This window comes from Spermophilus citellus (genome assembly GCF_964194105.1).
Source record: "Spermophilus citellus genome assembly, chromosome: 6".
NCBI lineage: Eukaryota > Metazoa > Chordata > Mammalia > Rodentia > Sciuridae > Spermophilus > Spermophilus citellus.
Genome location: NC_138187.1, coordinates 97,773,694 through 97,800,263, shown reverse-complemented (window position 1 = coordinate 97,800,263; position 26,570 = coordinate 97,773,694). Strand labels below are relative to the sequence as shown.

Here is a 26,570-nt window from a genome sequence, read left to right as displayed (position 1 = left end):
ACAAGTCACAGTAGCTTGGGTACAGTACTGAAAGTTAAGAAAAAAGCAGCAGTAATGTTGCTTTTTTCTTAACTTGACACAGGATGAAGTCCATTTAGGGGCTGGCGACGAGTACTTAAACCATTCCTACAATCCTCCAACTATGAATCTGAACCTACTTTACTGGACAGACTATCTAAAGAAAACAGTGTGTTGAAAAGAGAATGTTAAGTAACATGGGATGATCAGACAACTAAGAATTAATTGCTCACGGATCAAAGTTAAATGTCATTACCTAGACAACAAGTTAAAAAGAGTTGGTATCAATATCTGAGGGCTTTTCAGCTTCTTCTTGTGCTGCAATAATTCTAGGATGAGGGTTACTCTTTGCCAGTAAGAACCTCCAACTTCCTGAATGGATTCTGTATCTTGTGATTTTCTGGGAAACATAGAAGACAAAAAGATGGAAATACAAACACCATCACTGTTAAACAAAAACTACTGTACCCAGTTATGGCAAACTGATGAGTATCATAATGGTGTCAACATGCAAAGCCTGGGAACAAGAGTATGTTCTTAATACACTCATAGCTCTTACTTCTGCTGCATTTTTTGCCTTCTTGTTTGCTGAATTGTGCCCAAGGATTTAGCTTTATCTGGTGGTTCCAGTTCTATTCTGACTTGTTCAGCATTAATGGAAATCTGAAATATTGAAGGAAGAATGGTTGATAACATTAATTCACCATGATGAAATCAGAGGAATAAGCAATGATTAAAAGAGATATGGTCAAAGTATTTACGTCCACTTTTATACCAGTCTACAGCACAGCTCAAACCCCAAATGCAAACACCATTAACAATTTCTTTTGAAAATTTTCCACATACCAGTAGTTGTTTAAAGGAATACACTGTTCTGGTATCTTAAAAATCTACTCGTATCAGTATATACTTATTTCACTATATGGCATATGTTTATTGTCACAAATGTAAAGAAGTGTTTCATCTAGTGTACTTTGTAATCAAAACAATGTTTATAATGAGAAGTACAGCTGTCTTATGCTTTAGGCCAAGCTTATCTTTGGTTGACATGGCATGTTTCCAATATTTCATCTACCCTCTAGTCCACAGTCTATTGAAATGAAAGCTAGAGGGATTTGGGTTAACATTTTCCTTTCAATAATCCTTCAAAATGTTGTAAGAGTCTCCTTTTTTGCAATAAATCTTAATTCAACCAGCACTATAATTAATTAGCACTATAGGGTATTCAAAGCCTGTTGAACACATGTTATTTGTGATTCTAATTTCTCTTCACATTTGTTTACATTAAGACTAAAATCAGACATTCTCCCATGACAACAGTTTCATCAACTGATGAGGAAGGTTGACTTTCTCGATCTGTGTCTGCCCCACTCTTCTGCCATCTGATGCTCCTGTGTTGTATACCCAAAGGAAAATTAGAAGCAAAGGAGGGAGCCGGTATAAATTCAAAGCAACCAATCCAGCACTAGTCAACATGAGTTCCAGTTCGATGCTCATTTTACCTGAGTTCTCTTGCTACAGGGCACTTGCTTCTGTAGGGTTTATCCTGGGTCTCAAGTTACAATCCTGCACTTGCTCTGATTATAACATGGTACCACTTCTCTAGTCCAGTGTCACTCAATTCCACATTCAACCCTTAGAACGAAAAACTAGCCACCAGATAGAGAATCATCCATACCCACTGTTTCCATGTACAAAGCCTGATATATCCTAATATACTGGAAAGGAATAACGAAGACACACACACTCATACCCCAAGATTTTGCAGATATGGGAGAGATCCAGAAATCTCTCATTTTAGAAAACATTGTTGTGATATCTAAATGACATCATGTTTGGATCTGGATTAAAAAGAAGACAATTGACAAAAAGTATTTTTGTTACTACCATAAAAATATGATTATAAACTGAGTATTTAGATGACATTAAAAAACTAATATTAATTTTTCCAGGTGTCAATGGCATTACAGTCATAAAAAAATTGTTCATTTTTTAAAAAAATGCATAGTAAATGTTGTTCTAAGGTCCACTGTGAAATGCTTCAGCAAAGAAAAAAAAAAAATTAAGTGAATATGTTAAAATTTTGAGAACTGCTAAATCTGGATACTAGGGCTTCACCATACTAATTATCTAGTTCCATGCATTTGAAACACAGAATTAACCAGGTAGTATTCTGCTGTTAGCTAGGCTTCCATATACATATGAAACCAATAAGTGAATTTTCAATTCCATCATACATGGCATAAAACTATTTAAATGGAGTAACACCACCCAGATCAACATGGGAGCTACTCTTTCTCATTTCTTGAATAAAACAAAACGCACCTGTTAATGCAACTAAGATCCAACCAACACATGGACACATCCTACCTTGTTAAAACTATAAGTATGTCAATAATAAAAATAATAGCAAGGACTTATAATTCTGATTTTGTACCTCCCTATGACCTACTTTTTCATCATTCTTGCTAATGGAGACTGACATCTGACCTCTCAGGAATACTGTAAAATTCAGGACAGTTAAAAATGAGGTCACGTGTAAAAGACTAAACAACAGACAAATTATAGAAAGTTTACAACTTACCCCTTTAAAAACACTGCCAACAGTCTGAGCACAATGTGAGTTCTTACAGTTCACCAACAGATCAAACAGCATGCACAGAAGCTTCTGCTGAACTTTTTCATCTGAAATGGCTGCAAAAAACGGCTTTGTGATCTAGCAGGGATAGGGAAAAAAACAAACAAACAAACAAACACTACAACTGAGTTCAGTGAACAAGCTTAAACTCCAAAGATGGCATCTGCATCTTTATTCTCTCAGAATATAAACTGTTTCACATTTTATTTTCTCGTGTATAATGCAATTCTTTTTTAACAACACATGTGCAACATTCAGTTTTGTAAAGTAGTTAAACTGTATGAGGAGCCTTTAAAATGCATCTAGTCTATTAATCACTTACATTACCCAACAAGCTTTAGATTTCAAAAAAAGTCACTGACCTTTTCAAGGGCAGTGATTTGAATGGTTGGCATTCCTGGGTCAAGTTCCTTTGTTGTGTGCACAGCCTTTAAAAACATATCTAGACTCTTTGGGTCTTTATGTAAAAGGGAAGCTGAGTATTCATTGTACTTTCCCAGAGCGAGATGCAAAACAACAGCCTCGTCTTTCAGGATAGCGGTGGGCTCCTTCTCAATCTTTTCCAGTAGCTGTTCTACCATTGGCAAGAGCTGAGAAAGCACCATCTAAAGATTGGAAAACGTATTAGTAAACAGTGATGTTCTGATGTTTCCCTCACACTACAAAGATGTCCAAAGACACCCTATAGGAAGGCTAGGAGCTTAGGATAAAAACCCAATCATAGCCAGGCACAGTGGCACTTGCCTGAAATTACACCAGCTCAGGAGGCTGAAACAGGAGTATCACAGAGTTCAAAGACAACCTTAGCAAAACAGTGAGGCACTAAGCAATTTAGTGAGACCCTGCCTCTAAATAAAATACAAGGGCTGGGGATGTGGCTCAAGCGGTAGCGCGCTCGCCTGGCATGCGTGCGGCCCGGGTTCGATCCTCAGCACCACATACAAACAACGATGTTGTGTCCGCCGATAACTAAAAAATAAATATTGAAAAATTCTCTCTGTCTCTCTCTCTCCCTCTATCACTCTCTCTCCATCACTCTCTCTTTAAAAAATAAATAAATAAATAAATAAATAAATAAAATACAAAATAGGGCTGGGGATGTGGCTCAGTGGTTGAGTGGCCGAATTCAATCCCTGGTACTCCCCATACCACCCCCACAAAAAAACAATCATAATTCTCAGAGGAGACTATTAATCTGAATTAAGATCAGGTCTTCTCTGGTGGTCCACCTATAATGTTCAAAGCCTTTCATTCTTCAGAGAGGAGCTGAGAACAAATATGTATATTCCTAAAATCTGACTAAAACAATATTTTATGATTTGCTAAAACATTGTGCACTTCCCTCAAACACTGAATTTGGTATAAGTGTTTATTCAAATTATGAATGTGAAGGCTTTAATAACTAGGTTGGCAAACCATGGCAAACTCAACAGATGCCCTTTATAAGTTTTGTTTACTGACAGCCATGCTCATCTACTTACATACCCACTATAGCTACTTTGCTGACACAGTAGCAAAAATGAGTAGCTGCACCAGAGCTTATGGTCTACGGAGCCCAAAACAGAGTTGTTCCTCAGTATCCATGGGGAATGGGTTCTACATCCTCCCCAGAAACCAAAACCCAGGATACCCTTCATATAAAATAGTCTAGTGTTTCCATATAACCAATGCACAGCCTCCTATTTATTTTAAATCACCTCTAGGTTACTCATAATATTTAATACAACATAAGTGCTAAATAAATAGCTATTATACTCTGATTAGGAAATAACAAGAAAAAAGTTTGTACATGTTCAACAGAGACACAATTTTTTTCCCCAAATATTTTCAATTTGAGGTTGGCAAAACCCACAGATGAAGATAGCCAACTGTATTTGCTACCTGGTCCTCAGCCAAGATATCTGCCCACTCCTAATCTACACCAGGGATAACTCAGAGCTGATATGTGTAGAAAATATAATCAAATGGTCTTCACTCCATTTAACCTATTTTAATTCTCAAAGTCTACAATCCGTCAGGCAGTTTTGGAACCAGAATGAAGGTCTTTTCCTCTGCTGAACATAATACACACCACCATACACACAAGTGTTTCATTACCTCTTTCTTTTGTATCACAAACTTCCTTGAGAACATAACAAAAGCTATGGACTCCCCTCCCTCCCCCCAAAATGTATAAACACATAATATTTAATAAATAAGGAAACAAGTTAGGAGTTTCCACTGACTCATGTCCAAACATATCCCCTTGTGGAGAATTTTCACTTGCAAAATAGACACACACCAACAGTTTCCAGTAGTGCACTCCCATGTGCATTTTAAGTCTACTTAAAAACCAAATGAATGATTAGACAAGGATGATGCACTTAATTCTAAAACACAAAGAAACACCAAAATATGCTTCTTGTATCCTGCATCCTTTACTCCACTCACCTCAATTCTTCATCCCAAATTAAGAAAATTATCATTTCTGAAAGTGCATGTGTCTTGCAAATGTCTTCCTCATACATGATCATAGGTGTACAATCGACTTAAATCACACATACCTCACTGTTGACTTTCTGAAATACTCTCATCAAATCTTTTGCAACATAAGATGGGCAACCATACACACAATAAAGTAGGTTTTTCAAAGTTTCAGACAACTTTTGATGAGATTTTTGTTTCTTCTCTCTCTGAAGTTCCTCAAATAGAGTAGCCAAATCCTAGTATTACAGAAGGAAAATTGGATTAAAAAATGTTCAGGAACTACAAAGGCTAAAGGTACTAAATATGAAAAATCTTTCCCAAATATGACACTGCTTAAACTTTATTTCCCTTTAAAACACTAACTGGAAAGAGTATCAATACCCCAAAGCTAGTTTACTCTGAAAAGCTAAACATTGGTCTTTTAGCCAAAGGAAAGAATAGCAGAATTGATACATAAAACTATAATCTTTTAGAAATGGTGGAAAGATATGTAGTTACTGCCCTATCAGTTTATAAATTCAGTGACTCAGTTCATCAAAATCCCTCCAAGAAAAATGTCAGGATTGGAGAACTTGCAAAACACATAGGCATGCACACAATTCATTTGCCAAGGAGTTTACCTGAATAACATAGGTGGCATCTGAGGTGATCTCCTCTGCTTTAGGAACCAAATGATCTATCACCAAATGAAACTGTGACGCCACTCCACTGAGAGTTTGGAGACAATGAATGGCAGCCCTACGGACTTCTTTAACAGGGCTTCCCAAATTAATGAGTAGAGATGTCACCACTAACGAAAGAAAACACGTTGATACCAAATTTTAAAAATGAAATATACAACATTTGTAACCGAATCCATTATCCAAATCATTTTGTTCATCTTCAACCATATTTTTATGGTTTAATTCTGCCAGATACGCTTATTTGACAATAGCTCTGTTAAGTCAATCTACTTTTCAGCATCACATTCATCAACTTCGTAAAATTCTCCACCTTTGTTAAATGTGAAACTCTATTTTTTCTTTTTTGGTACTGAGGATTGAACCTAGGGATACTTGACCACTGAGCCTATACCTAGCTCTTTTACTTTTTTGAGACAGGGTCTTACTAAGTTGCTCAGGCAGGCTGGCTTTGAAATTGCAATCCTCCTACCTTACTAGGATTACAGGTGTACACAACCATGCTGGACTTGCAATTCTACTTTACACAAAATTACATATAAATTCTATTTTCAGATTTTCATTAGAGAGCAATGAATCTGAAAATGACTTACACTTAGGAAAGAGATAAATCCAGGAAGGACTTTTGAATAAACAGTCAGTTGATTACTGAACCGAATATGATGATTTGGCTTTCATTTGTAACTAAAGCTGCTGCAGCTCAAGAAATTAATAGTTGTATATTAAGAATTCACATATATTTCTGCCACCATTTCTATTATGCAACTTTTTGTGTTAAGTGAGATTCTGTAAATGTCATTCATACATTAACTGCAATATTTAGAATTAGAAAAATTATATACAGTTTTTTTTTAATAAGTTATAATTTTCCACACTACATAAACAACATTCAAAGAAAGCATTAACAGTCAGACATGACAGAACACATCAACGCTACTTTTAATACCTGGGGATGACATGGACGCCAGCTGCTGTTTACACTGGATCTTCTGAGAGGAGAGCAGTGCACAGCCTACATAAAGAGCCTGAATCTGCAGCACTGACTTCACACTGTAGTTAAGTGGATTTGAAAGGCTAGAACCATAAGTCCACAAAACAGAAAGGAACTTGAATAACTGAAAAACATCTTCTAAATGTACCTAATTTAAAGAAAAAAAGTGAGGTTTAATCCTTGCTCAAACAAGTTGGTTCCAAATCTTGTTATCACTCACGTACAATTATAAAACACAAATAATTTAAAGTTGTGCCTTGTCTAATCACTTATTCTACTCTTGGTATTTTAACCAATTAGAAAAGATGTCAATAAAGAGTGATTCTCGGACTCATTCTAACCTTGCACTTGAATACTTAACAAAAAAGACAGCACTAAATAGAAACCAAGTAAGAGTAGTATCTGGGAAGCTTCATCAAGAGACTTCAAAGATGAAGTTAAAAAATGCTAAATATGTCAAATGCTGTGGAGAAGAACAAGAATCACTTGCTGGGAACATGGAGGTAAGTGGTACCCACCATGAATTTCCGGGTGACTTTGGGGACACTGCAAATGAGAAAACTTAAGTTGGGAGAGGTTATTCAAACAGCATTTAAAAATCAAACCAACTGGGCTGCTGTGATTCTTAAACATGATTATGGGCTTAGCACATTAGCACATTAGTAGAGGTGCAGCACATTAGTCTCTGCTCAACCTACCACTTGGTGTCAGAATTATAATGCTTTACAAGGCCCATGTTTATTATCACGCTTGGTGTCAGGATTATAATGCTTTACAAGGCCCATGTTTATTATCACATATGCTTCACTAGCTGAAGAGAACTTTCATTTTTGTTATAATCTGTCATAACTAAAACAATCTACAATATTATCTTAAAGGGAAGAATGTCTGAAAGCAGTACACCATGTACCTTCATGAGAAGTTTCATCAGAACCCTGAAGTGAACGGCATCAGTACCCCAAAGGACCACCTCAAAGAGCCCAGTGAGCAAGTGCAGGTATTGTCTACCGTCCTCGTCCAGGCGTTCAGGATTCCACCACGTATCATCTACGGAATGTGGAAAAAGAGGAGCAATACATAACCTACTTGAACATGCTATGGGGAACTTTTCATTCAAGACAGAGAATCACAGTCAAGAATCCAGTTTTAAAAGATTTACAACTTGCGTTTTACCTTTAGGAAAAGACCTTGGAGCCTTCAGTGCATAAATAAAATTCTTCAGGGAAAATATAAGTAAAACTGAGTCTTCCACTGCAACCCTCTGGGCACTGTGGAGCTGTTCTATGTAATGTGCCCACAGCTCCCCTGGTAAATCTCTGTCTAACATCAGTTCTGGATGCCATTCTGAGGGGATTTCCTGAAATGTGAAAGGAAACAAAGCAAGCACACACTTGAAGAGGTTCTGAGCATGGACTATGTGGGTGGACAGTAACATGTACTGGTGGGGAGAGGATGGATAATTTTAACACAGATTTTGAGAGGTCTAGCCATTACTATTCACAAGAAAAAAATACAGGTTAAACATGGCTTCATTTTATCTGTTTTACCTTAAAAAGCTCTCTAAAAACAAATTTTACTCATATTAATCCTATCAAATAAATGGTAGGAATAAACAGGCATATTTCCAAACAGAAAGATAAGGAATTGTATCTTTTTTAATTTTTTTTTTTTTAGTTGGGGATAGACACTATATTTATTCATTATTATTATTGTTTAAAAGTTTTGGTAGTTGTAGATGAACATGATATCTTTATTTTTATTGAATTATTTTTATATGGTGCATGTGCTCGGCAAAAGCTTTAACAATGAGCCACAACCCCAGTCTAAGAATTGCATTTCTAAGAACTCTTCAAAGGGACTTCTCTAATTGCACGTTTCCTGCTAATCTAAAGAGGGTACACAACAAAATCACCAAAGAAAAAGAATCTAAGTTCAATTTTATCAGACAATGTATTTTTTGAGGGCTATGATTGGCTCAATGTGCTGCTGCAACTGCAACATGCTCAGAAAGGGTATTTAAATATAAAGCAATATGATCCTACTTTTATATAAAAAATTGGTACACACTTTTAACACTAAGAAGTATAATTCCAGTTACCACACTTCACAAAAGAAAAAGAAGCTAGACATTAAGAGCTCACATGAAACACTTTTAAAAATATAAAGATCCATTCTTAAAGTTTAGGTAACTTTAGCTAACAATGGCTATGATCAGAATTCATAAATCCTGAAAGTGTAAATAAATGTGATAAAATGTAATTCATTTAGCAAATCCTATAATATGTATTCCTTTGAAATTTGGAGGAAAAATAAAAACAAAATACAGTTATGTTGGGCAGATATGAAAAGAAATAATCTCATTACCTCAAGATGTAGTACTAGGTAGAAATAAAATAGTTGAAACATGTCCCTTGTAATACTGTCAAAGACAATAGAAGGCTAGAAAGATCCATATCTAATAGAATATTCGATTTTTAAAATATACAAGATCTCGGGGTTGGAGTTGTGACTCAGTGGTAGTATACTTGCCTAACATGTGTGAGGCACTGGGTTCGATTCTCAACACTGAATATAAGTAAATGAATAAAATAAAGGTCCACCAACATCTAAAAAAAATTTTTTAAAAATATAAACAAGATCTTGTTTTAGTAAATAATAGAATTAAATAATGTTTCGTTCAAGTACTAATACACTAAGCAAATTCTCCATCACTCAAGGTAGTTAAATGTAACTTGGAAAACTACCCAATAAAGATAATAAAGGGAAGAGTCAAACATTAGACATAAAAACTTGCAACCTCAAAACTCTACGATTCAATTAAATTTTCTGCAAAAGCATGGGAGCACCTAATTCAGGACCCCACTGCAACCCAAGGCTGCTTCACATTTCTCCCACCTAGCAACCAGACACCATATCTCTGCCTCCTAAGTTTTGGTTTTGCTGTAACAGGCCAGATTTTCGACTGACTGATGTCAATATTCAGCTTTCTGTAGACTGCACTCCTTACCATCGCAGTAATGACACTTTCCAGCTTCTTTATTTTTTTCTGCAACAAACCGAAGACTCTCATTGCAAATGGAAAGCGAGTTTCTTTTAAAGATGAACAGCAGGAGACAAGTATAGACACAATCACGTGAAATGTCACTTTCTGCTTCAGGCTAAAGGTCTCCTTTTCACCAGCGTTTATTAAATCTTCCACCTTGAAAAATAAACACATTCTATTACTTGTAACTCTTAATTTTCGTAAAACAGCTTTTTCTATCTCAGGCCTATTGAGGTACTGTATGTTTTACATACAAAGTGAGAGGACAAATATAAAGCTTTTAAAAATGTAATAAGCACTGATTTCTAAGTACTTAAAAAAATAAATATTCTCAGAAACTACGATGAACATAATCACACTTGCAAACTAGTTAATGTGTTCAAATCACACAGTTATGAACTTTACAAAGCTTTACTAATTAAGGCAAATACTTTTCTACTTTGCTACTTTAATAAAAAAAGACTTTTAAGTTTTAAATGAGAATGAGAGGGAAAAATGAAGGTGAAAAAGAACACATTATTCTCACTAGTCCAATTCAGAACCACAGTGAAAAGAATGATATACCAAGGCGCTCAAATATTCTGGAAAATATCTGAACAACATTTTACTTGTTTTAAGTAAGATAATCAGTATATTCAAGAATGGAAATAAGAAAAATCTAAAAAAACAGAAGCAGAGAGTTTAACAAGAGCATGAGAAGGAAAGCTGGGGTGGACGTCAATAGACACCTACCATTACCAACATTGAAGAAGGGTCTCCTGAATTTATATTGCCAGCCAACACTTGAATCATCTTCTGATTTGCTACACCACTCAGTTTTCCTGATTTTGTGCTTTTAATCACACTTTCAAGAGCTGTAAAAAATCATGAATAGTGTCCTCATGCCACTAACACTCATATATAGAACTGTGTAAAATAAGGAATTTGTGTAAAAATTCTAGTATTGCTCTTCAAAGGTTTGCTTTTTCTTTCTTATCCAGTTCTGAATATCTGAGTCAACTTCCTTTTCTTCTTTTTTTTGTGGTATGAAGGATTAAGCCACATCTCCAGCCCTTTTTTATATTTAGAGACAGGGCCTCACTAAGTTGCTGAAGCTGGCTTTGAACTCACTATCCTCCTCCTCAGCTTCCCTAGCTGCTAGAATTACAGGGGTGCACCACTGTGCCCAGCCCCTGTTGTATATTTTTCATCTTGGCAATATTTTTTAAAAAATCGTGCTGAGGTAAAATAAACACAATTTATTCAAATAGTGAATACAGACAGTTTTAAATTTAAATATCTTTAAAGTGTTACCTGTTGCTTTTTCTAAAACCCACCTAAATTTCTTACCTTCTTTCCAGCCTTTTAACAGAGGATGCAGAGAGCAAATTCCCGATTTTGATAAATACGAAGCAATTTTCACTTCAGCAGATCCTACATCATCATCAGTGATGACCAGGAAAGGCAGCAAATGCACAACCACCTGATTTGACAACTGATCATTTCCACTTAGTATCTCTTCTCTAATTAGTACATCTGCTGCTATCTCAAGGGCCCTGTACCTAAGAGATGCATGAGCATGTTTTGTTGAGACATGTTCAAGACTTCAGTAAAAATTAATCATCATGTTGTTTATAGTTCAACTGACAATATCTCCTTACCAAAAAAGTATTATTCAGAAACATCTCTTAAAATCCATGCTAATAAAGGAGTTACCTTTTTATATATGTAAACATTTTTATAAATCACCTTATGTTATCTTGTCAATTAAAAAATATTAAAAATCAACGTCAACTATAATACATATCAAATTGCATATCTCAACTTCTCTACTTACCAAAGATTCACTCATACATTCAAAAAATTAACTAAGCACATCCTATATCATCATATATACATATTAATGTGAGAAATATCTATATGACAGACACAAAGCCACGGTCTCATGCTCTAAGGAGCTGGAAAATGCTTATGTGCCCAAAATGAAATAACCAGAGCTCATCAAATACTACCAGAAGATACCAAGTGCCTCTGAACTTATTTATATCTGTATTCAATTACAAAGTAATAATTATGTAAAAGTAGTATAGAGTAAAAAAAAATCAGAAAACGCTTCATCCTACAAAATTTATTATATCTTAACACACCACATATTAATATATATTATTAGTATATGACATACTTTTGTATTTTATTTAAAAATTTCATACACAGAAATTATGAAGAATACACATAAACCTAAATTAGGTATAAAATGCAAGAAGACATTACATTAGGATCTTTCCTACTACCACAACCAAAAGGCCACATAACTAAATTATTAGTTAAAAATTAAAAAAAAAAAGAAAGAAAATCAATTTGTACTTGGTACAAGAACTCCATTCAAAAGAGCATGAAGAGAAATGAACACATACCACTTCCTATTCTTTGAAAGTTCTGCTCTTTGAAAGAGATTCAGAAGATTTGAAACAGTCACTTCTGCACTAAAGTGTTGCTGGAAAATCTAGAGGGGGAAAAAACCCAAGAGCAAATATTTACTTGCCTCAAACATATATGATGTTTCTAAAATGAACTTTAAAAAATAATGATTTATGGTGAATTTTTCCTAACAATCCCAGTATGAAGTTTATGAGAACAATTTCTCAAAAGTGGCACTCATTACCCAATTTTCTATGGTCCCATGGTATTGCAACTGATAACTGTAAAGTCTAATTACTTCTCTGAGCTTCCTCTAAAGCAGACTTAAGTCTGTGCTCTCAAGTGAACAAATTTCCAATGGAGTAATAATTTCCAAATATATTCCAGTCTACAGCAGAGAATAATGTCAGAAGAGCAGTAAAATATTTACAAAATGTATACACCCACAAACAACAAATTTACTCACCTCAAAAGCACCCAGAGCCGACAAAACAACATCTATGTTATCATCACCTAATCGGGTTAAAATAGCTTCTTTTATGAAAGATTCATCAATGCCTTCCTGAGCAAGAGAAAAACAAATTAATCCAGTTGCTGCTATAAACCTCACAAGACTAGCCAGAAAGGAAGAGCAGTTTTTTGAAAAGCACTCCAGAATCCCAATCACAGGCCCAAGTACTGGAGGAAAAAAGTCAAACACATAGGAATGGGGCAATCTATCATGGGCCTTATAAGATTAGTTTATTAAAAAAACTTCTTCCGGTTTCCACTGAAGGAACTGGATTATATTTATAATCCATTTTAAAGTAAGGAGCTGATCTTGTTAAAACAAGAGCCCAGATATTGAAATATACAGACTAAAGAGCAAGAATGTCCAGGTTTAAATCCAAACTCTACTGTCCACTAGGTACGAGACCTTCGGCAAGTTCCCTAATTCTGGGCTGCACTGTTGCCTGTGAAATAGGATTGCTCATAAGAACATCTAACTCAAAAGGTTGCTAGAGGCTTAAAAACACACACTAGGGCTGGGGTTATGGCTCATCAGTAGAGCGCCTGCCTAGCATGTGCGAGGCCCTGGGTTTGATCCTCAGCACCACATAAAAATAAATAAATAAATAAATAAATAAATAAAAAACACTGTGTCCAACTACAACTAAAAAATAAATATTTAAAAAAAAAATGCATCAAAATAAAGCATTTCTCAGAACTTCAGTATTAAATCAACCACCTTTGAAGAACATTTTCACAGATCCTAAAGTTGCTTTAAATTATTACTTATAATAACTATATACAATATCAATTCTTAATGATAACTTCAATTTCTTATTCTAAAATTATTCTGCTCATCAGAATGTCAAAGAAATCACAACTGAAAATTATCTGACACAAACCTTTGATGTTCTCATGACATTTTTCAGATGATTAACCGCCAGAAGTCGCACAGGAGCAAGTGGATGATTCAGACTAAGCATCAAGGAAGTATCAGAATCTGCTAAAATCTGTAGGTAACAAAAATATCCAATAATCTCATCTAATCTGAGCAGCATACGAACCGTAATAAAAATACCCCAAAATGCACAACATATTCAATTACACCCATCTAAAACTACAAAAACAAAAAGTAAAGCAAAATTGTCTCCAGAACATGGTGAATCACAACAGATGAAAACATTTGTACGGTTAATGGTTGTATTTTGTGTGTACTTGTGTGTATGAGTAGGTTCAATTTAGTGAAGAAATTCTATGAAGTAACTCTACCCTTTTTACAGATACCTATTTCAGAGTGAACAGAACCCCAAAACAAAAAGTCTCAAAATTAGTGGAACATAAATCTGAGAATCAAATTAATGACAATTTAATTAATAAATGTAATCAGACTAAAGGAAATCTACCTATCAACCCAAGATTTGGAAATGCAATACTGTTAAAGATAAAAGTCTAATTATGTAAGAGAAAAACTAAACCTATCATATTCCCTTCATAATACCCATTTTCAAGGCTAATTGTAAGAACTTCTGCTTACACGTCTAACTTCTAACATAAAAACCTAGGACGGAAGCACCAGATTTTGGAAGTCCTACCATGATCATCATCTATCCTAATCATAACTGAAAACGGCCACATGGAGCCAGTGAATACTACAATTAAAGCACAGACCCAGAGAAAGACAAGAAGCATCATCTTCTGGTGACTGTTAATGAACGCCATATGTGAAATTCCCCAACAACTGTTTTCATGAAATAATGCATCATGTTCAGTTATTTAAAATTACTGTACTTTCTTCAATACTTGCTTCTGAGCCTTACATCAAACAAGCAGGCAAACTGTTCAGTCTCGTTTCTGATTTTTTTTCCAGAAGGAAGGAGAATAGGACATTTCCATCTGCAGCTCTTCAAGCAACCACATAATGTCTATTTACTAAAAATCACAATTCCTCTATAGAAGAACAACATACCTGATACTTTCCTCCACTTGTGGAAAGAGAAATAAATTGGTGAAAAAGTTCCTGTTTTTTAAGAGCTGTAATTTCTTTTAGGTGATCCTCTAACACAACATCTAATGTGCTGGGGTACCTAGGAAGAGATTGAAGAGTTCATTCACTTCTTAAGAAAGTTACTAACCATATACACCATACACGTATAAAGAAAAGAAATAGAAATGAAATTTTAAAAATAACTGAAAGTGAAACTTTGAATTTAACAAATGAAGGCTGGGGTTGTAGCACACTGATAGAGTGCTTGCCCAGCATATGTGAGGCACTCAGCATCACAAAAAAAATAAATAAATAAAATAAAGGTCCATCAACAACTAAAAAAAAAACTTTTAAAAAATTAATTTAACAAATGGTATATATAAAATCAAATGATCAAGTTTGGTACCCTTATAGCTTCAAGAACAAAATAGTCTCTCTCTAAAAAAAAAGTTACACTCTCCACAGTCCCCATTCAACACCTATTTTCTTTTTTTCCTTGCATTTTTTTCTGTAACTAGTTATATTTGACAGTAGAATGCATTTTAACATACCATACATAAATGAAGTATAACTTCTCATTTTTCTGGTTGTACATGCCCTATTTCCTTTTGTATTTCAAATATATTTAATTCCTATTCTTGTATCTTCATGGAAAGGAAAAAATATGAAGTCTCTTTACAACTTAAAATATATTAAGATATGATCTGTGAACGTTTATCTTCACAGAATAGGAGGAAGTATACATGAACAAAGAGCACAAACACAAGAGAACTTACTTGCTTTCCAACAGTCTGATGAGTGGAAGAAATTGTTCATTAAGCAAAGACACTTTATGAGGATCAATTTCTTCCTGTGAACAATATGAAATATACTCTTCAAAAAGAAGGCTGAAAAAGGAAGTAGAAATATCAACACATAGGAGAATTATTATTCATTCAGTCCTTCCTATGACCTAGGTACTTTACAAATATTATCTCTGATTGTCATACTTGTATGAGTTAGAAATTATAAAACCTCTTTTACTGATTTAAAAAAAAACAAACTAAAGCATAAGACATCTTCCAATTTGTCTGAGGTCCAAATAAATAGCAAAAAAGCCAACCCTCAGCCCTTATATACCAGAAAAGGAAGATTGGGATTTTTAATTTTAAACCCCATTCTCATTCTCAAGTCTAAACTAAGCCTTCACATGTACACTGTCATTTAACTCTCAGCCCAACCACTGAGCAAGGGGACAAATGATGCACATCAGCAGACAGGTCCCTGTCAACCTCACACAATGGCAAAAATAGATCCAGGGTCTGACCTCCAGAACTTACTGCTCTAGTGGAAGGGTGGAAGCAGGATTCTAATCTACTGCAACTGTTACCAAGTTGCTCTTTAATTAGGAAAAGAAAAAAAGGAACATACAATTTTGTTGTTTTTTTGAGATAGGTCTTTACAGTGTTGCCCAGGTTGGCCTTAACTCATGAACTCAAGTGATCCTCCAACTCAGCTTCCCAAACAGCTGGAATTTCAGATATGTACCACCATGCCTAGCTAGAAATAATCTTTACTGCATGCTTATCCCCATATTAAGTTTCCAAATGAGTTCCAATAGTGTTGAAACTTTTTGGGGGGGAGTACTGGAGATTGAACTTAAGGGTACTGAACCACTAAGCCACATCCCCAGCCCCATTTTGTATTTTATTTAGGGATAGGGTCTCACTGAGTTGCTTAGTGTCTCACTTTTGCTGAGGCTGGCTTTGAACTTGAGATCAAGCTGCTGGGATTACAGGTGTGTGCCACTGCACCCAATTTAGTAGTAATTTTAAACAACAACAAATTGCATTCAATTTAGCTTACCCATTATCTTTTCTTTCTATAAGCTATAAAGGCAAATAGAAAACTTACTTTTGCTGTTTTTGCTGTTGCTAACTAATGCTGAAACAAATACTGATTGAGACACAGGCATGAAAATCAGAAGCATGTTAAAAACAATAGCTTACCTGGCTAACAAGTGGTCTACATTGTTCTTCAGTGATATTTTTGTAAGTATAGATTCCAAGAGTGTCTTATAGATTTGACCATCTCCTTCTTCAGTTTTTTCTCCTTAATATGTAACAAATCAAATTGAGTCAGGAGAAATTCTTTTGCATGCTCACATGATAAAATTTACTTATAGCAGAAAATTTTTCTAAAAGTAATTTTTGAAGATATAAATTGACATTTAGCCTTCTACCTATTTTTAAAGATGTATGATCTATTTATATTTCTCAAACCATTTTATCTTTATCTGAAACTCTCTATATTGGGAGCAGGAGGATACAAAGACTAAAATTTTTGCACTTCTGTTTTATTATGAACATAGTATGAGAATACTTGTTGACAACAAATACTACCAGGTCCCATTAGAAGTTAGTGGTGAAGCTGGGGCATGAGCCCAGCTCTTATAAACTGTATCTGAAAACAGGCTATACTTCCACTGTGATAGCTCCTTACGAGCCAAGGTTATCACTTTCTAGTTTAGATTTACTATAAACGTGGATCTAATATTAGATGCTGTTTCAAAGCCTGGGATTACATTACTCATCATCATTAGAGACAAAGAACACATTTTCATTTATGCTAGCCATTTCTCTGAAATGCAAGATTTACACCAAGATTCAGTTGTGCAGATCTTACTGTCCAACAGACTGACATAATTTTAAAGAAGTCTTTCTTAGTATTCTCCAAGTAGCAAGAGGACCATGTATTTCCTCATTATTTCTGTGTTTATTAAAGGATAAAAACAAATATGCAAATAACTACTTAACTACTTTCTAATTAATCTTTTTTTTTTAATAATTGGTATTTTTTATGCATGAGATTTTCTTGAACTTTTTTTTTCTTTTTGGTACCAAGGATTTAACCCAGGAGCACTTAACCACGAAGCCACATCCCCAGTCTGTTTTGATATTTTTTTCTAGAGTCAGGGTCTTACTAAGTTGCTCAGGGGCTCCCTACGTTGCTGAGGCTGGCTTTGAATTTATAATCCTCCTGCCTCAGTCTCCTGAGCCACTGGGATTAACAAGCAAGTGCCTCCATGCCTGGCTGGACTTATATTTTAATGACTCTCAGAAGAAAAAAAATTTTTGGCAGCTGGATATTTAGTGTAAATTAATCACTAAAGATCATTAAGTACCTAAAGGAGAAGGAAAAATTCTACTGAGTAATATACTTTAACATAATCCCATGGTCTTTTTTCGTGTAGAGACTATTTTATAGAATTCTCAGAAATCACTTAGTAATTCCAGGATCTCTCCCATCCCAAATATTTCTCACATAAGAACAACAGGTAAGTTGCATGGAAACAATTAGACGGTGGGAATTTTAAATGATCTGAAGGTATTAACCAGAGTGTGGTCCCTATCAAGAGTCACATTTTAGAAAGTAAGCTCTGAACATAAACATACAACTATGTACCTGCAATGTGATGAGTCAGGGCAACCACCAGATGAGGAAGCATATAACGTAGAAGAGGACTGACATCATGTGTTTCAGAAATACCGTAAAGTATTGCAGTAAGATCGGGAACATTACACAAATGAGGAAAAGGCCTTTGAAGAAGCAAGTACATATGAGGTTGACAAGTGAGACAAGCAGCAATATAAAAAGTCATCTCACAAAAATTATGCAAAATAACTAAGTTCACTCAACTAGCATCATTTCTCAGTTCATTGACTTACTTTTTCCCAAGGCTCTCTGGCTTCTGTCTCTGCAGAAGAACGATCAAGCAACCTAATCCATCCTTGACCAAGGAGGGTACCTTAGTCAACGTTCTGATGATCTGTGATGCCAGTGAATTAATGACTGTATCTTCCATTGTCACTTTTACAGAAATCTGACATATTATCATGTATGTTGCAGCTCTGTAATCTGGTAAAGATGATTTTAATCCCTACATATTTTTGAAATATAAGGAAAATGACCAAGCATAAGGGTTATTTTCTTCCACTTAAAATGTTACTTTTACCATAACAAATTATTACATCACATATATGTGTATCAAAACATCACATGATACCCCATAAATAATTCTTATGTTTAATGTGCCCATTAAAAATAAAATTTTAAAAATATATCAAAGTAGATATTAATAACACCTACCTACGCACAAGGACAATTAACTAATCATTCTTAGAAGTAGAAAATCCACTAATTGAGCCCATTCCTGAGTGGACCCAGGGATGAAATGCATCTCTTAGATGAAAGAAGAGATCTCTGAAATCTTCTAACTCATACATACACTATGCATCCTGACAGGAACCAACATGCTCCCTATCTGTGGAAGGGAGACTTCAATCAGATCACTAACAGAAGTTAAAAAAACACCTGATGAAGAACATTGGGACAATTGTGGGAAGTGAGCCTCAAAGGATTCTATGAAGTCAGCCGGCAAAAAGGCCACCTGAGAGAAAGAAAGTCCGAGAAGCAGAAGCCAGTGCAAAGAGAACAGATGCATGTCTGCACCCTGAAGACTGTCTGCTCTTCTCTTTCCAGTAAAGAGACTGCTAAAGTTATAGATCTGTAAGACTGCAGCTGGGCTATAGAGCCAACAATTATTCTCTCTCTCTTTTTTGGTTATCAGAGATTAAACCACGGGCACTTTACCACTGAGCCACATACCCAGTCCCTTTAAAAAATTTTTTATTTTGAGATAGGGTCTTGCTAAGTTGCTACGGTTTGCTTTCAACTTGCAATCCTCCTGCCTCAGCCTCCTAAGTCACTGGGTGCTAAGAGCCATAGCCAAGTAATACGACGCATGGCACTTTTGGTTGTAAGGTGATGCCAGCTAGCCATTGAGATATGATTATGTTAAGATTTGCATTCATATGGATATTGGACTCCTGCTGTTCACCTGGGCCTGCTACAGGACTCCTGGAGAGTTCCCATTGGTTGGGGAAGTACAGTAGGAGGGAATTCCGGGGCAGGAAGTTGTTCTGGGGTTCCGGTAGAACACCACCGCGTGGGTGGACCGGCTTCTGCCCGGACGTGTATGGGGTATTGGCGGCATTTTCAAAAATAATTTTGTTCCTGCTTGAGTGGCTTGTGATTCTGTGCCCAGCCAGACTGCGGCAATTGGTGGCCCGTGCGGGGGACGCCTGAAGCTTGGAGGTGAGTAAAATTGCTCGCCCCTGACGGAAGGCTACAGAATGGGTGACCATTTCAAAAAACAATGTGTTCTTGTTTTGATTTATTTTGTTTTTGTTTCAAGCTCCCTAGCCCTAGAATTTTCAAAAATAAAGTTTTGTTCCTGCTTGAGTGGCTTGTGATTCTGTGCCCAGCCAGACTGCAGCAACTGGGATTATAGGACTGTGCTCAGCCCAATAGTTATTCTTAAAAACCTAATTAAGGTCTGAAAAAAAATCATATATTTTTACATAAAGATTAAATTTTAACAATCATCTAAAATAAAATGTACACTTAAAAACATTTTTACTTAAATGAAATTTTCGAAATCAAGAAAATTCCATTAAATTCCATTAAGTACAAAATACTTGACATATTAACAGGACCAACCTTTTGGATATATGGAAATAGTTTGGCAACAACACTGTCTGATACGTCCTCAGCAGCCACTAGAGCAGACACGATGGTAGAAGCATAAAAAGCCAAGAGCACACGCAACTGAGCAGAGCTTCCTGGACACTCAGCAAATACCTGAAACAAGGAACAAAAAACCAAAAATGCAGGGGTGTAGATGAAGACACAAAAATATTTAATAGCTCTCCTGACCTACTCTGACATTTTAATTTTTACATTTGTAACAACAAGTACACAATAGGACAAGAATGAAAAGCCTAACAATCTTCCTGATATTTTTAGATGTTTCTTTGTTTAAATGATCACCATTACCTAGAATATGACAAGGAACAGACTTATTTATCTTTGTAGAAAAACACCTTTGGTGACAAAAGACTTAAACTGTTCATGCTCCAACACAGCATAACATTTAACAAAAGGAATTTCTTCAAATTCCATTATTCTTAGGTAAGGCTTTATTTAGTATGTCTTCTTCTTTCAGAGCAGGCAACCATTTCATGGACTCAAACATGCACGAAACAATACACTACTCACCTTCGCAGACTTGGTCACCAGGCTACAAATGAAATCCATGAATCCCAGATCTTTGTAGCAATGAGTAATCAAGGTGCCCTTAGCTAAGGGCACTCCTGATTGCTGTTATTGACAAAAAAACCCCAAGATATTAAGGATATTCATCAATTGATTATTTTCAAGTACCTACCCTAATTATGTCTTTATACTGCTGAAGTTCATGAGTACAAAATTTAATCTCATACCATTAATTATAAATAAATAAATAAATAAATAAATAAAACTATGCAGACTCCAGAAATCCAAAAAAGCAGGCCAACAACGAAGGCAAAGAACTCAGTGGAAAATACTTAGCATATGTCACATTTTGGTATGTATTTATATAAAGCTGTATTCTCTAGCTTCTTAGTAATTCTACTGGTTGTATTTGATTTCTGAGTTAATGTGATATGGTTTACCACTGCTTTGCAAAAATGCTAGTAAAGAAAATAGACCAGGAACCTGCCCAGATTACATCATTACTCATACCACCCAGCATTGTACACAGTCTGTATGGAGTGCTCAAACACTGAATAAATCAATGAAAGGAGAATCTGGAGTAACCTTTATGAAGAATGAGGTTTGGATACCTCAAATACAAGCTTCTAGGAAGTAGTAGAGTTTGTGTGTGCAGATCAGTGCCTCACACACTCTAGGCAAGTACTCTACCACTGAGCCACAACCCCGTCCTAGGTTGGCCTTTTTGACACTGTAGTTCAAGTGCTTTATAGCCAGATTCTTAAATTCTCCTTTGAATTCAAAATTCCTCATTCCTTTCCTTTAACTCATTCTGATTGGTGACATCACCATGATCATCTGTCGAATTTTCTGCAGTTTCAGTTTCATGGCTACTTTTATGCTCATGTGCCCTCTTCTCAGCTGGATTACCAGGCTCAATATAGCATATTTAATTACCAACTAACAACATATACTTACGTGTTGCAAAGTGCTAATGGCAAGTCAGTGGTTTTACTTTAATTCTGTGTTTTCTGATCTTACACAGACCCTTTCTGCTAGGCAACTATCCTTTATTCATTTGTAAATCAACTTCTAACACCTTATTCATAATTTTTGTAATTTCTGGGAGCTTTTCAACTTATCCTTATCCTTTTAATTTTGGTCTTTCATCATCTCCAACTTCTTCAGTTCCAAAACATAAAATGCCAAACATCATAGAGCAGTGGAAAAAGACACAGGCTGTTAACATCAGATTGGGATTCAAATCCCAACTCTGAACTTTATAGTCATATGAACTCTAGCAAGTAACTTAATTTTCTGAGCCTGTCTTCATCAGTAAAAAAACAGTTCTATAAGAATTTAAGAAAATATAACGTAAAATGCCTAGACTGATGTCCAGGTCCTAAATAAATGCCAGATGCTATTAGTTAATTTCAACTGGAAGTCAGAAAATAAAATATAGATAATATCTGAACTATCTCCAGGAGCATAAAGAACTTATTTTTTTCCAAATTACACTCCTTAATCAAGGTTTGTAATGATTACATAAAGACATACATCATTTAATAATCATACCTTAACTGGGAACAACCAGAACCACTTGTGCTTTGGATTATGAATTTTTAGAAGTTGTATAACCCGCACAAATATTCTTGTCTCATGGTATGGCAGAACACAACCAATGAGGCTATCTTGATTATAAAGATGGATGTGAAATCTGAGGAAAAAGCAAACAATTCAAATTGACACAAAATTTACATTTCCCGATATGTCCAAATTACATACCAATGAGCTAAAAATACCTAGAATGTAGGAGATAATTCTGGAAGATACATTAAATTCTTCTCAGTCTTCAGAACCTAGCTCACACCTTGCTTCTTTCTCAAGGTGCTTTTCCTAAGTCTCCAGGCAAGTGTTCCCTCTTACATCTAACTGTCCTACGCCTTTATATGTACTTTTTCTTACATTACCACACTGCTTTGCCTTTTATTAGTTTTACATATACTTTAGAATTAGCCAACATGTTATTTTTTCCATAGTTTCTTTCCTCAATGACTCCAAGCTACCCTGCCCCAAATTTTACATAAATCTTTACTAAGACATTTATTTCAAAATAGTATCCAAGAGTAAGCTACTTATCTGTGTATCAAAGTATTTGTTGAATAAATTAGTTCCACAAAGAAATAAATGAAAAATCAAACGCAAAAGTTCTTATATTAAGGATGTATTTGGGAGAAACTAAGTGCTAGACAACAAAGAGAAATTTTATTCACTTCTGAACTCCCTTTTACCTCTAATGTTCTAGTAATCAGAAGCTCCAAGTTAAAATTAGGTTTTCTTTTAAAAGAAAACTACTATACTTGCTCATCTCCATTAGTGAAATGAAAATTTTTCTACTTCTAAAATACATATACGGGAACAAAAACAAAAATATGTAAGCTCTAATATGATTCCAATCAATGAGGAAATGAACAGAAAACTTACTAACAATTTCCAAAGCAGATGAAAGATCAGATCTTAGAAACAAACTTCATGTATACTCCAGTTCTGTTGTTAGAGCTCCTTAGACTACTTAATGAGTTTAAAACAAATGGATCTTACATCAGAGTGTTTTATCAGAAGAACATGCTTATTTCAAGTTCTAGACATATTAAGCTCTCAACATATCTAATCTTTCAGCTATAAATAGTAAGGGGTCTTCAACTACTTAATTTTTTAAAAGAGGCCAGCCCACAGTTATTTCTGTAATTCAGCTACCTGTGAATCAACCACTCCAGACACTTATGTGCTGGCTTAAGCAGGAAGTAAGGGGACAAATGAATAAGAAATAATGAAATATTTTCATCCAGCTGTTTGTTCACGGCTTTGGTCTGAACACTGCGTTCCAAGGTCTTTGCTAGCTGGCTGAACAATGGTGCTTCAAACTGCTCAAAGGCAGGATCAATTCCAAGCAGCTCTTCCAGGCCAGTGCATCCTAGGAAAAGGTAGGTTTATTTAACAAGTCTCTTTGAGTAAACTCATCCCATCCTTTTTACAGTTTTACTTAGTCTGAAAGTCTATGAATTCTTTTAGCATGTGTAACACACAATGTAGTTCCAAACAGATTTCTAGTTTTCAACACACAGACTTAATCCTATGTCATTAAGCAGGAGAAAAGAAAGTACTTCAGGGCAGAAGCAACTTTTCTTCTTGCTTTCTTAAATCCTGTTTAAATATCCTCTACAAAAACTAGGCCACTCCTCCTGGAAGACTTCTCCATCCCACCAGCACAACCCCAGTCCCTTTTAAACTATTCTTCCTTTTTATGTTTTAGTTTACCTTCCTAATCTTGCTTCTTGTTCCTGAGACTCAGATACCACTACCTAAATATGTTTCAAGTACCTAGCACAAGGTAAAGTTATCACATTACAAATGCTAGGGAAGAAAGCAGGGCAAAAGAGAAAACAAGAAATACAGCAACGCTCCGAAAACAAACTCTTCAAAGCCCTTTCCAAAGTTAAGGGTGGCTCACCGATGGCAAAGGCGGTGTCCCTGTCGATGGTGGCCGCTTCCTTGGGGTCAAACAACAAAGAGGCAACTTCATCTCTAGATAAGAGACTGGGATCACTCTGAGGGAGTGCGAGTCGTTGCAGCTGCTGGGCTAAGGACGTCATCTTTCACGCCAGCGACTTCTAAAAACACTAAGAAACACAACCGTTGGGAGAAGTGCGTGCAAAACTACAGGAGGCTCCTCTGAAAGCTGCCAATGCCGCCGGTGCACGCAGCTTTCCTCGCACGCAGCGCCCTGCAGCACGCATGAATCGGCTGACCCGGAGTCGCCGACCCCGACTTGCAAACACCCCGACAAGAGCGTCAACCGCGGGCTCCAGTCCCGGCCGCGCCAAAGCTTTCTTCGACCCCGAACCCCACGAACACCCCAACCCCAGGGACGCCTTACCTTCCCGCGGCACAGCGCCCCGGCCCGCAGCCACACCAAGCAGCTCTTCACCTGAAGCGCTGAATTTCAACAGGACTTGGAAGCCAAAAACACCTCACAGGGACTACCACGTGGCATCAGCGAGCCTAGCCCTCGACCGGAAATCTATCCCAAATTTCAGAGGAGCTTCCGGTTCCGGGATCTACGGCAAGAGAAAAGGTACAATATTATGAGACACAGAGGAGCCAGCCCCGCCTCCCCGCCGCGAAGCTCTGTTGACGCACCCCGCCTCCCAGCTGGCTGAGGGTCTTCTGCTGTGGCTTTCTGCTCCCTCGCTCTGGAGCGGCGGCCTTGTACTCAACGGCTAGCGTCAGGGTGTCAGCCTCCGGCGAGGCTTTTTGCAAACTCTAAGGATCTGTAGCCGCATTCACTCAGTACGCAACTATCCAGCAGCCGTGTGCAGTGTAGCGTAATGTCGCATCGCGGGTTCAGATCTCAGCGCCGCGCCTTCCGTTTGTGCCGCTCCACCTCAGCTTGTTGTCTCTGAGTTTGTTACTTTCTCTGTGAAGTGGGGTCGGGCCGAGAATTTCCTGAGACGAGCCGCTCCAAGCCCCGGCCCCGCTGCGGCTGTTTGGTGCGCCTTCCCGGAGGGCAGGCGGGGAGGGGTCATTTACAAACTGTGAACGCACCCGATCATTTGAACGCCTGGTGACTTTCAGCAAATGAACGTGTAGGAGCAACTCTCCCTCCAGTCCACACACAGTGTCCAGCGCCCGCGGTTGGCTCCCTCTCAGCGAGGGCGCCCCCGCAGCCCGGCCCCGGGCGTGCACGGTGCGGGCGTCCCGCGCTGGCCTGGCCGAAAGGTCCCACGCCCCGACCTACTAAGCTGGCTTTCAGGACTGCGTGGTAATGCCAGGCAGGGTGGCCTCTCGCAGCCTGCGCGGACTGAGGGCGCTGGGTGCCTCGGGTGCCTGCCAGTCGGTGGTAGCATCCATTTCAGTCGCGGAGCGCGCCAGTCTTTGCGTACCCCTCTTCCCAAGAGAATGTCGGAGACACGAACAAATACAGGGGCTCCCCTTTCCTGTGCTTTCTGCGGATTTTGTCCCATTTGTTCAAATCTTTTGTTGTTGGGTTGTTTTAAGGGCACTCACGACAGCCACAGGTTGTCTTCGGTTATTTCTGCAGGTAGTTATTAATCTACCTTTTCCCGGGTGTTGATAGCCTTGTAAAGATGACAGGAAAGTGCAGGAGGCTATTTCATCCTGACCCACAGCTCTCGTAGGAATTTGTTCTTTCTCAGGAATTTTACCTTTATAAAAGCAATTAGTTTTGAGTAGTAAGTAAAGAATGAAAATCAGGCCTATTTTCTTCTTTATTTTATCTGAAAAAAAAAATCCTTTATACATTTTTAAAGGCTTTATCAAAGTGAATTTGGAAAATGTACTACAGATATTTGGTTCAGTCTTCTCTGTTGGCTCTAATGGTGTGAGGGACCACCAAGAGACCACTCATGCAATTGGCAGAGGGGGATTTATTGAGATTCCAGCATGCTGGGGCTCCGTGGCCACTCAAGAAGGGAGAGCAGCCCAGAGCCCCCGGGCAGGGGTTGAGCAGTGCTTAAGTACACTTTTTGGGGAGGGCGGGGACTTTACACACATCACAGTCTCCTTTAACAAATCACCTTACACCGCCGGGGAAAATCAAACAACAATTCTTAGACTTGATTAGTACATTCATTGGCGGGAACAGGGCTGGCGGGGGTGATTGGTCACTCCTAAGCGGGGTACACATTCAAACTGATTGGTTTGGGCCTTGAATGCCTACATGCCAGGCTACACAGGGTCCTAGGTTATTAAACAACCAGAGGGTCAGG

At 37.0% G+C, this 26,570-nt stretch overlaps 1 protein-coding gene across 5 annotated transcripts in view; it reads right to left on the bottom strand.

The window, feature by feature from the left end:
• Positions 1 to 26,057, bottom strand: part of HEATR1 (HEAT repeat containing 1) — a 47,938-nt gene extending 21,881 nt beyond the window's left edge. Inside the window, exons 1-27 of one of the 5 annotated variants that reach the window (XM_081296936.1) lie at positions 24,982 to 26,056; positions 24,719 to 24,899; positions 24,293 to 24,461; positions 23,539 to 23,755; positions 22,357 to 22,498; positions 20,806 to 20,907; positions 20,248 to 20,388; positions 18,414 to 18,625; positions 18,151 to 18,284; positions 16,695 to 16,797; positions 15,483 to 15,593; positions 14,689 to 14,806; positions 13,625 to 13,732; positions 12,700 to 12,795; positions 12,230 to 12,318; positions 11,166 to 11,377; positions 10,569 to 10,690; positions 9,801 to 9,992; positions 7,967 to 8,150; positions 7,704 to 7,840; positions 6,749 to 6,941; positions 5,743 to 5,912; positions 5,200 to 5,358; positions 3,019 to 3,261; positions 2,603 to 2,734; positions 578 to 681; positions 275 to 418 (exon numbers count right to left, since the gene is read on the bottom strand). In XM_081296936.1, coding sequence (XP_081153062.1) covers positions 275 to 418; positions 578 to 681; positions 2,603 to 2,734; positions 3,019 to 3,261; positions 5,200 to 5,358; positions 5,743 to 5,912; positions 6,749 to 6,941; positions 7,704 to 7,840; positions 7,967 to 8,150; positions 9,801 to 9,992; positions 10,569 to 10,690; positions 11,166 to 11,377; positions 12,230 to 12,318; positions 12,700 to 12,795; positions 13,625 to 13,732; positions 14,689 to 14,806; positions 15,483 to 15,593; positions 16,695 to 16,797; positions 18,151 to 18,284; positions 18,414 to 18,625; positions 20,248 to 20,388; positions 20,806 to 20,907; positions 22,357 to 22,498; positions 23,539 to 23,755; positions 24,293 to 24,434 — 3,707 coding nt within the window. In that variant the 5' untranslated portion in view covers positions 24,435 to 24,461; positions 24,719 to 24,899; positions 24,982 to 26,056. Of the gene's footprint in view, positions 1 to 274; positions 419 to 577; positions 682 to 2,602; positions 2,735 to 3,018; positions 3,262 to 5,199; positions 5,359 to 5,742; positions 5,913 to 6,748; positions 6,942 to 7,703; positions 7,841 to 7,966; positions 8,151 to 9,800; positions 9,993 to 10,568; positions 10,691 to 11,165; positions 11,378 to 12,229; positions 12,319 to 12,699; positions 12,796 to 13,624; positions 13,733 to 14,688; positions 14,807 to 15,482; positions 15,594 to 16,694; positions 16,798 to 18,150; positions 18,285 to 18,413; positions 18,626 to 20,247; positions 20,389 to 20,805; positions 20,908 to 22,356; positions 22,499 to 23,538; positions 23,756 to 24,292; positions 24,462 to 24,718 lie in introns of all 5 variants that reach the window. The other 4 variants (XM_081296937.1, XM_081296938.1, XM_081296939.1 and 1 more) reach the window with 4 other exon arrangements.
• Positions 26,058 to 26,570: the final 513 nt, after the last annotated feature.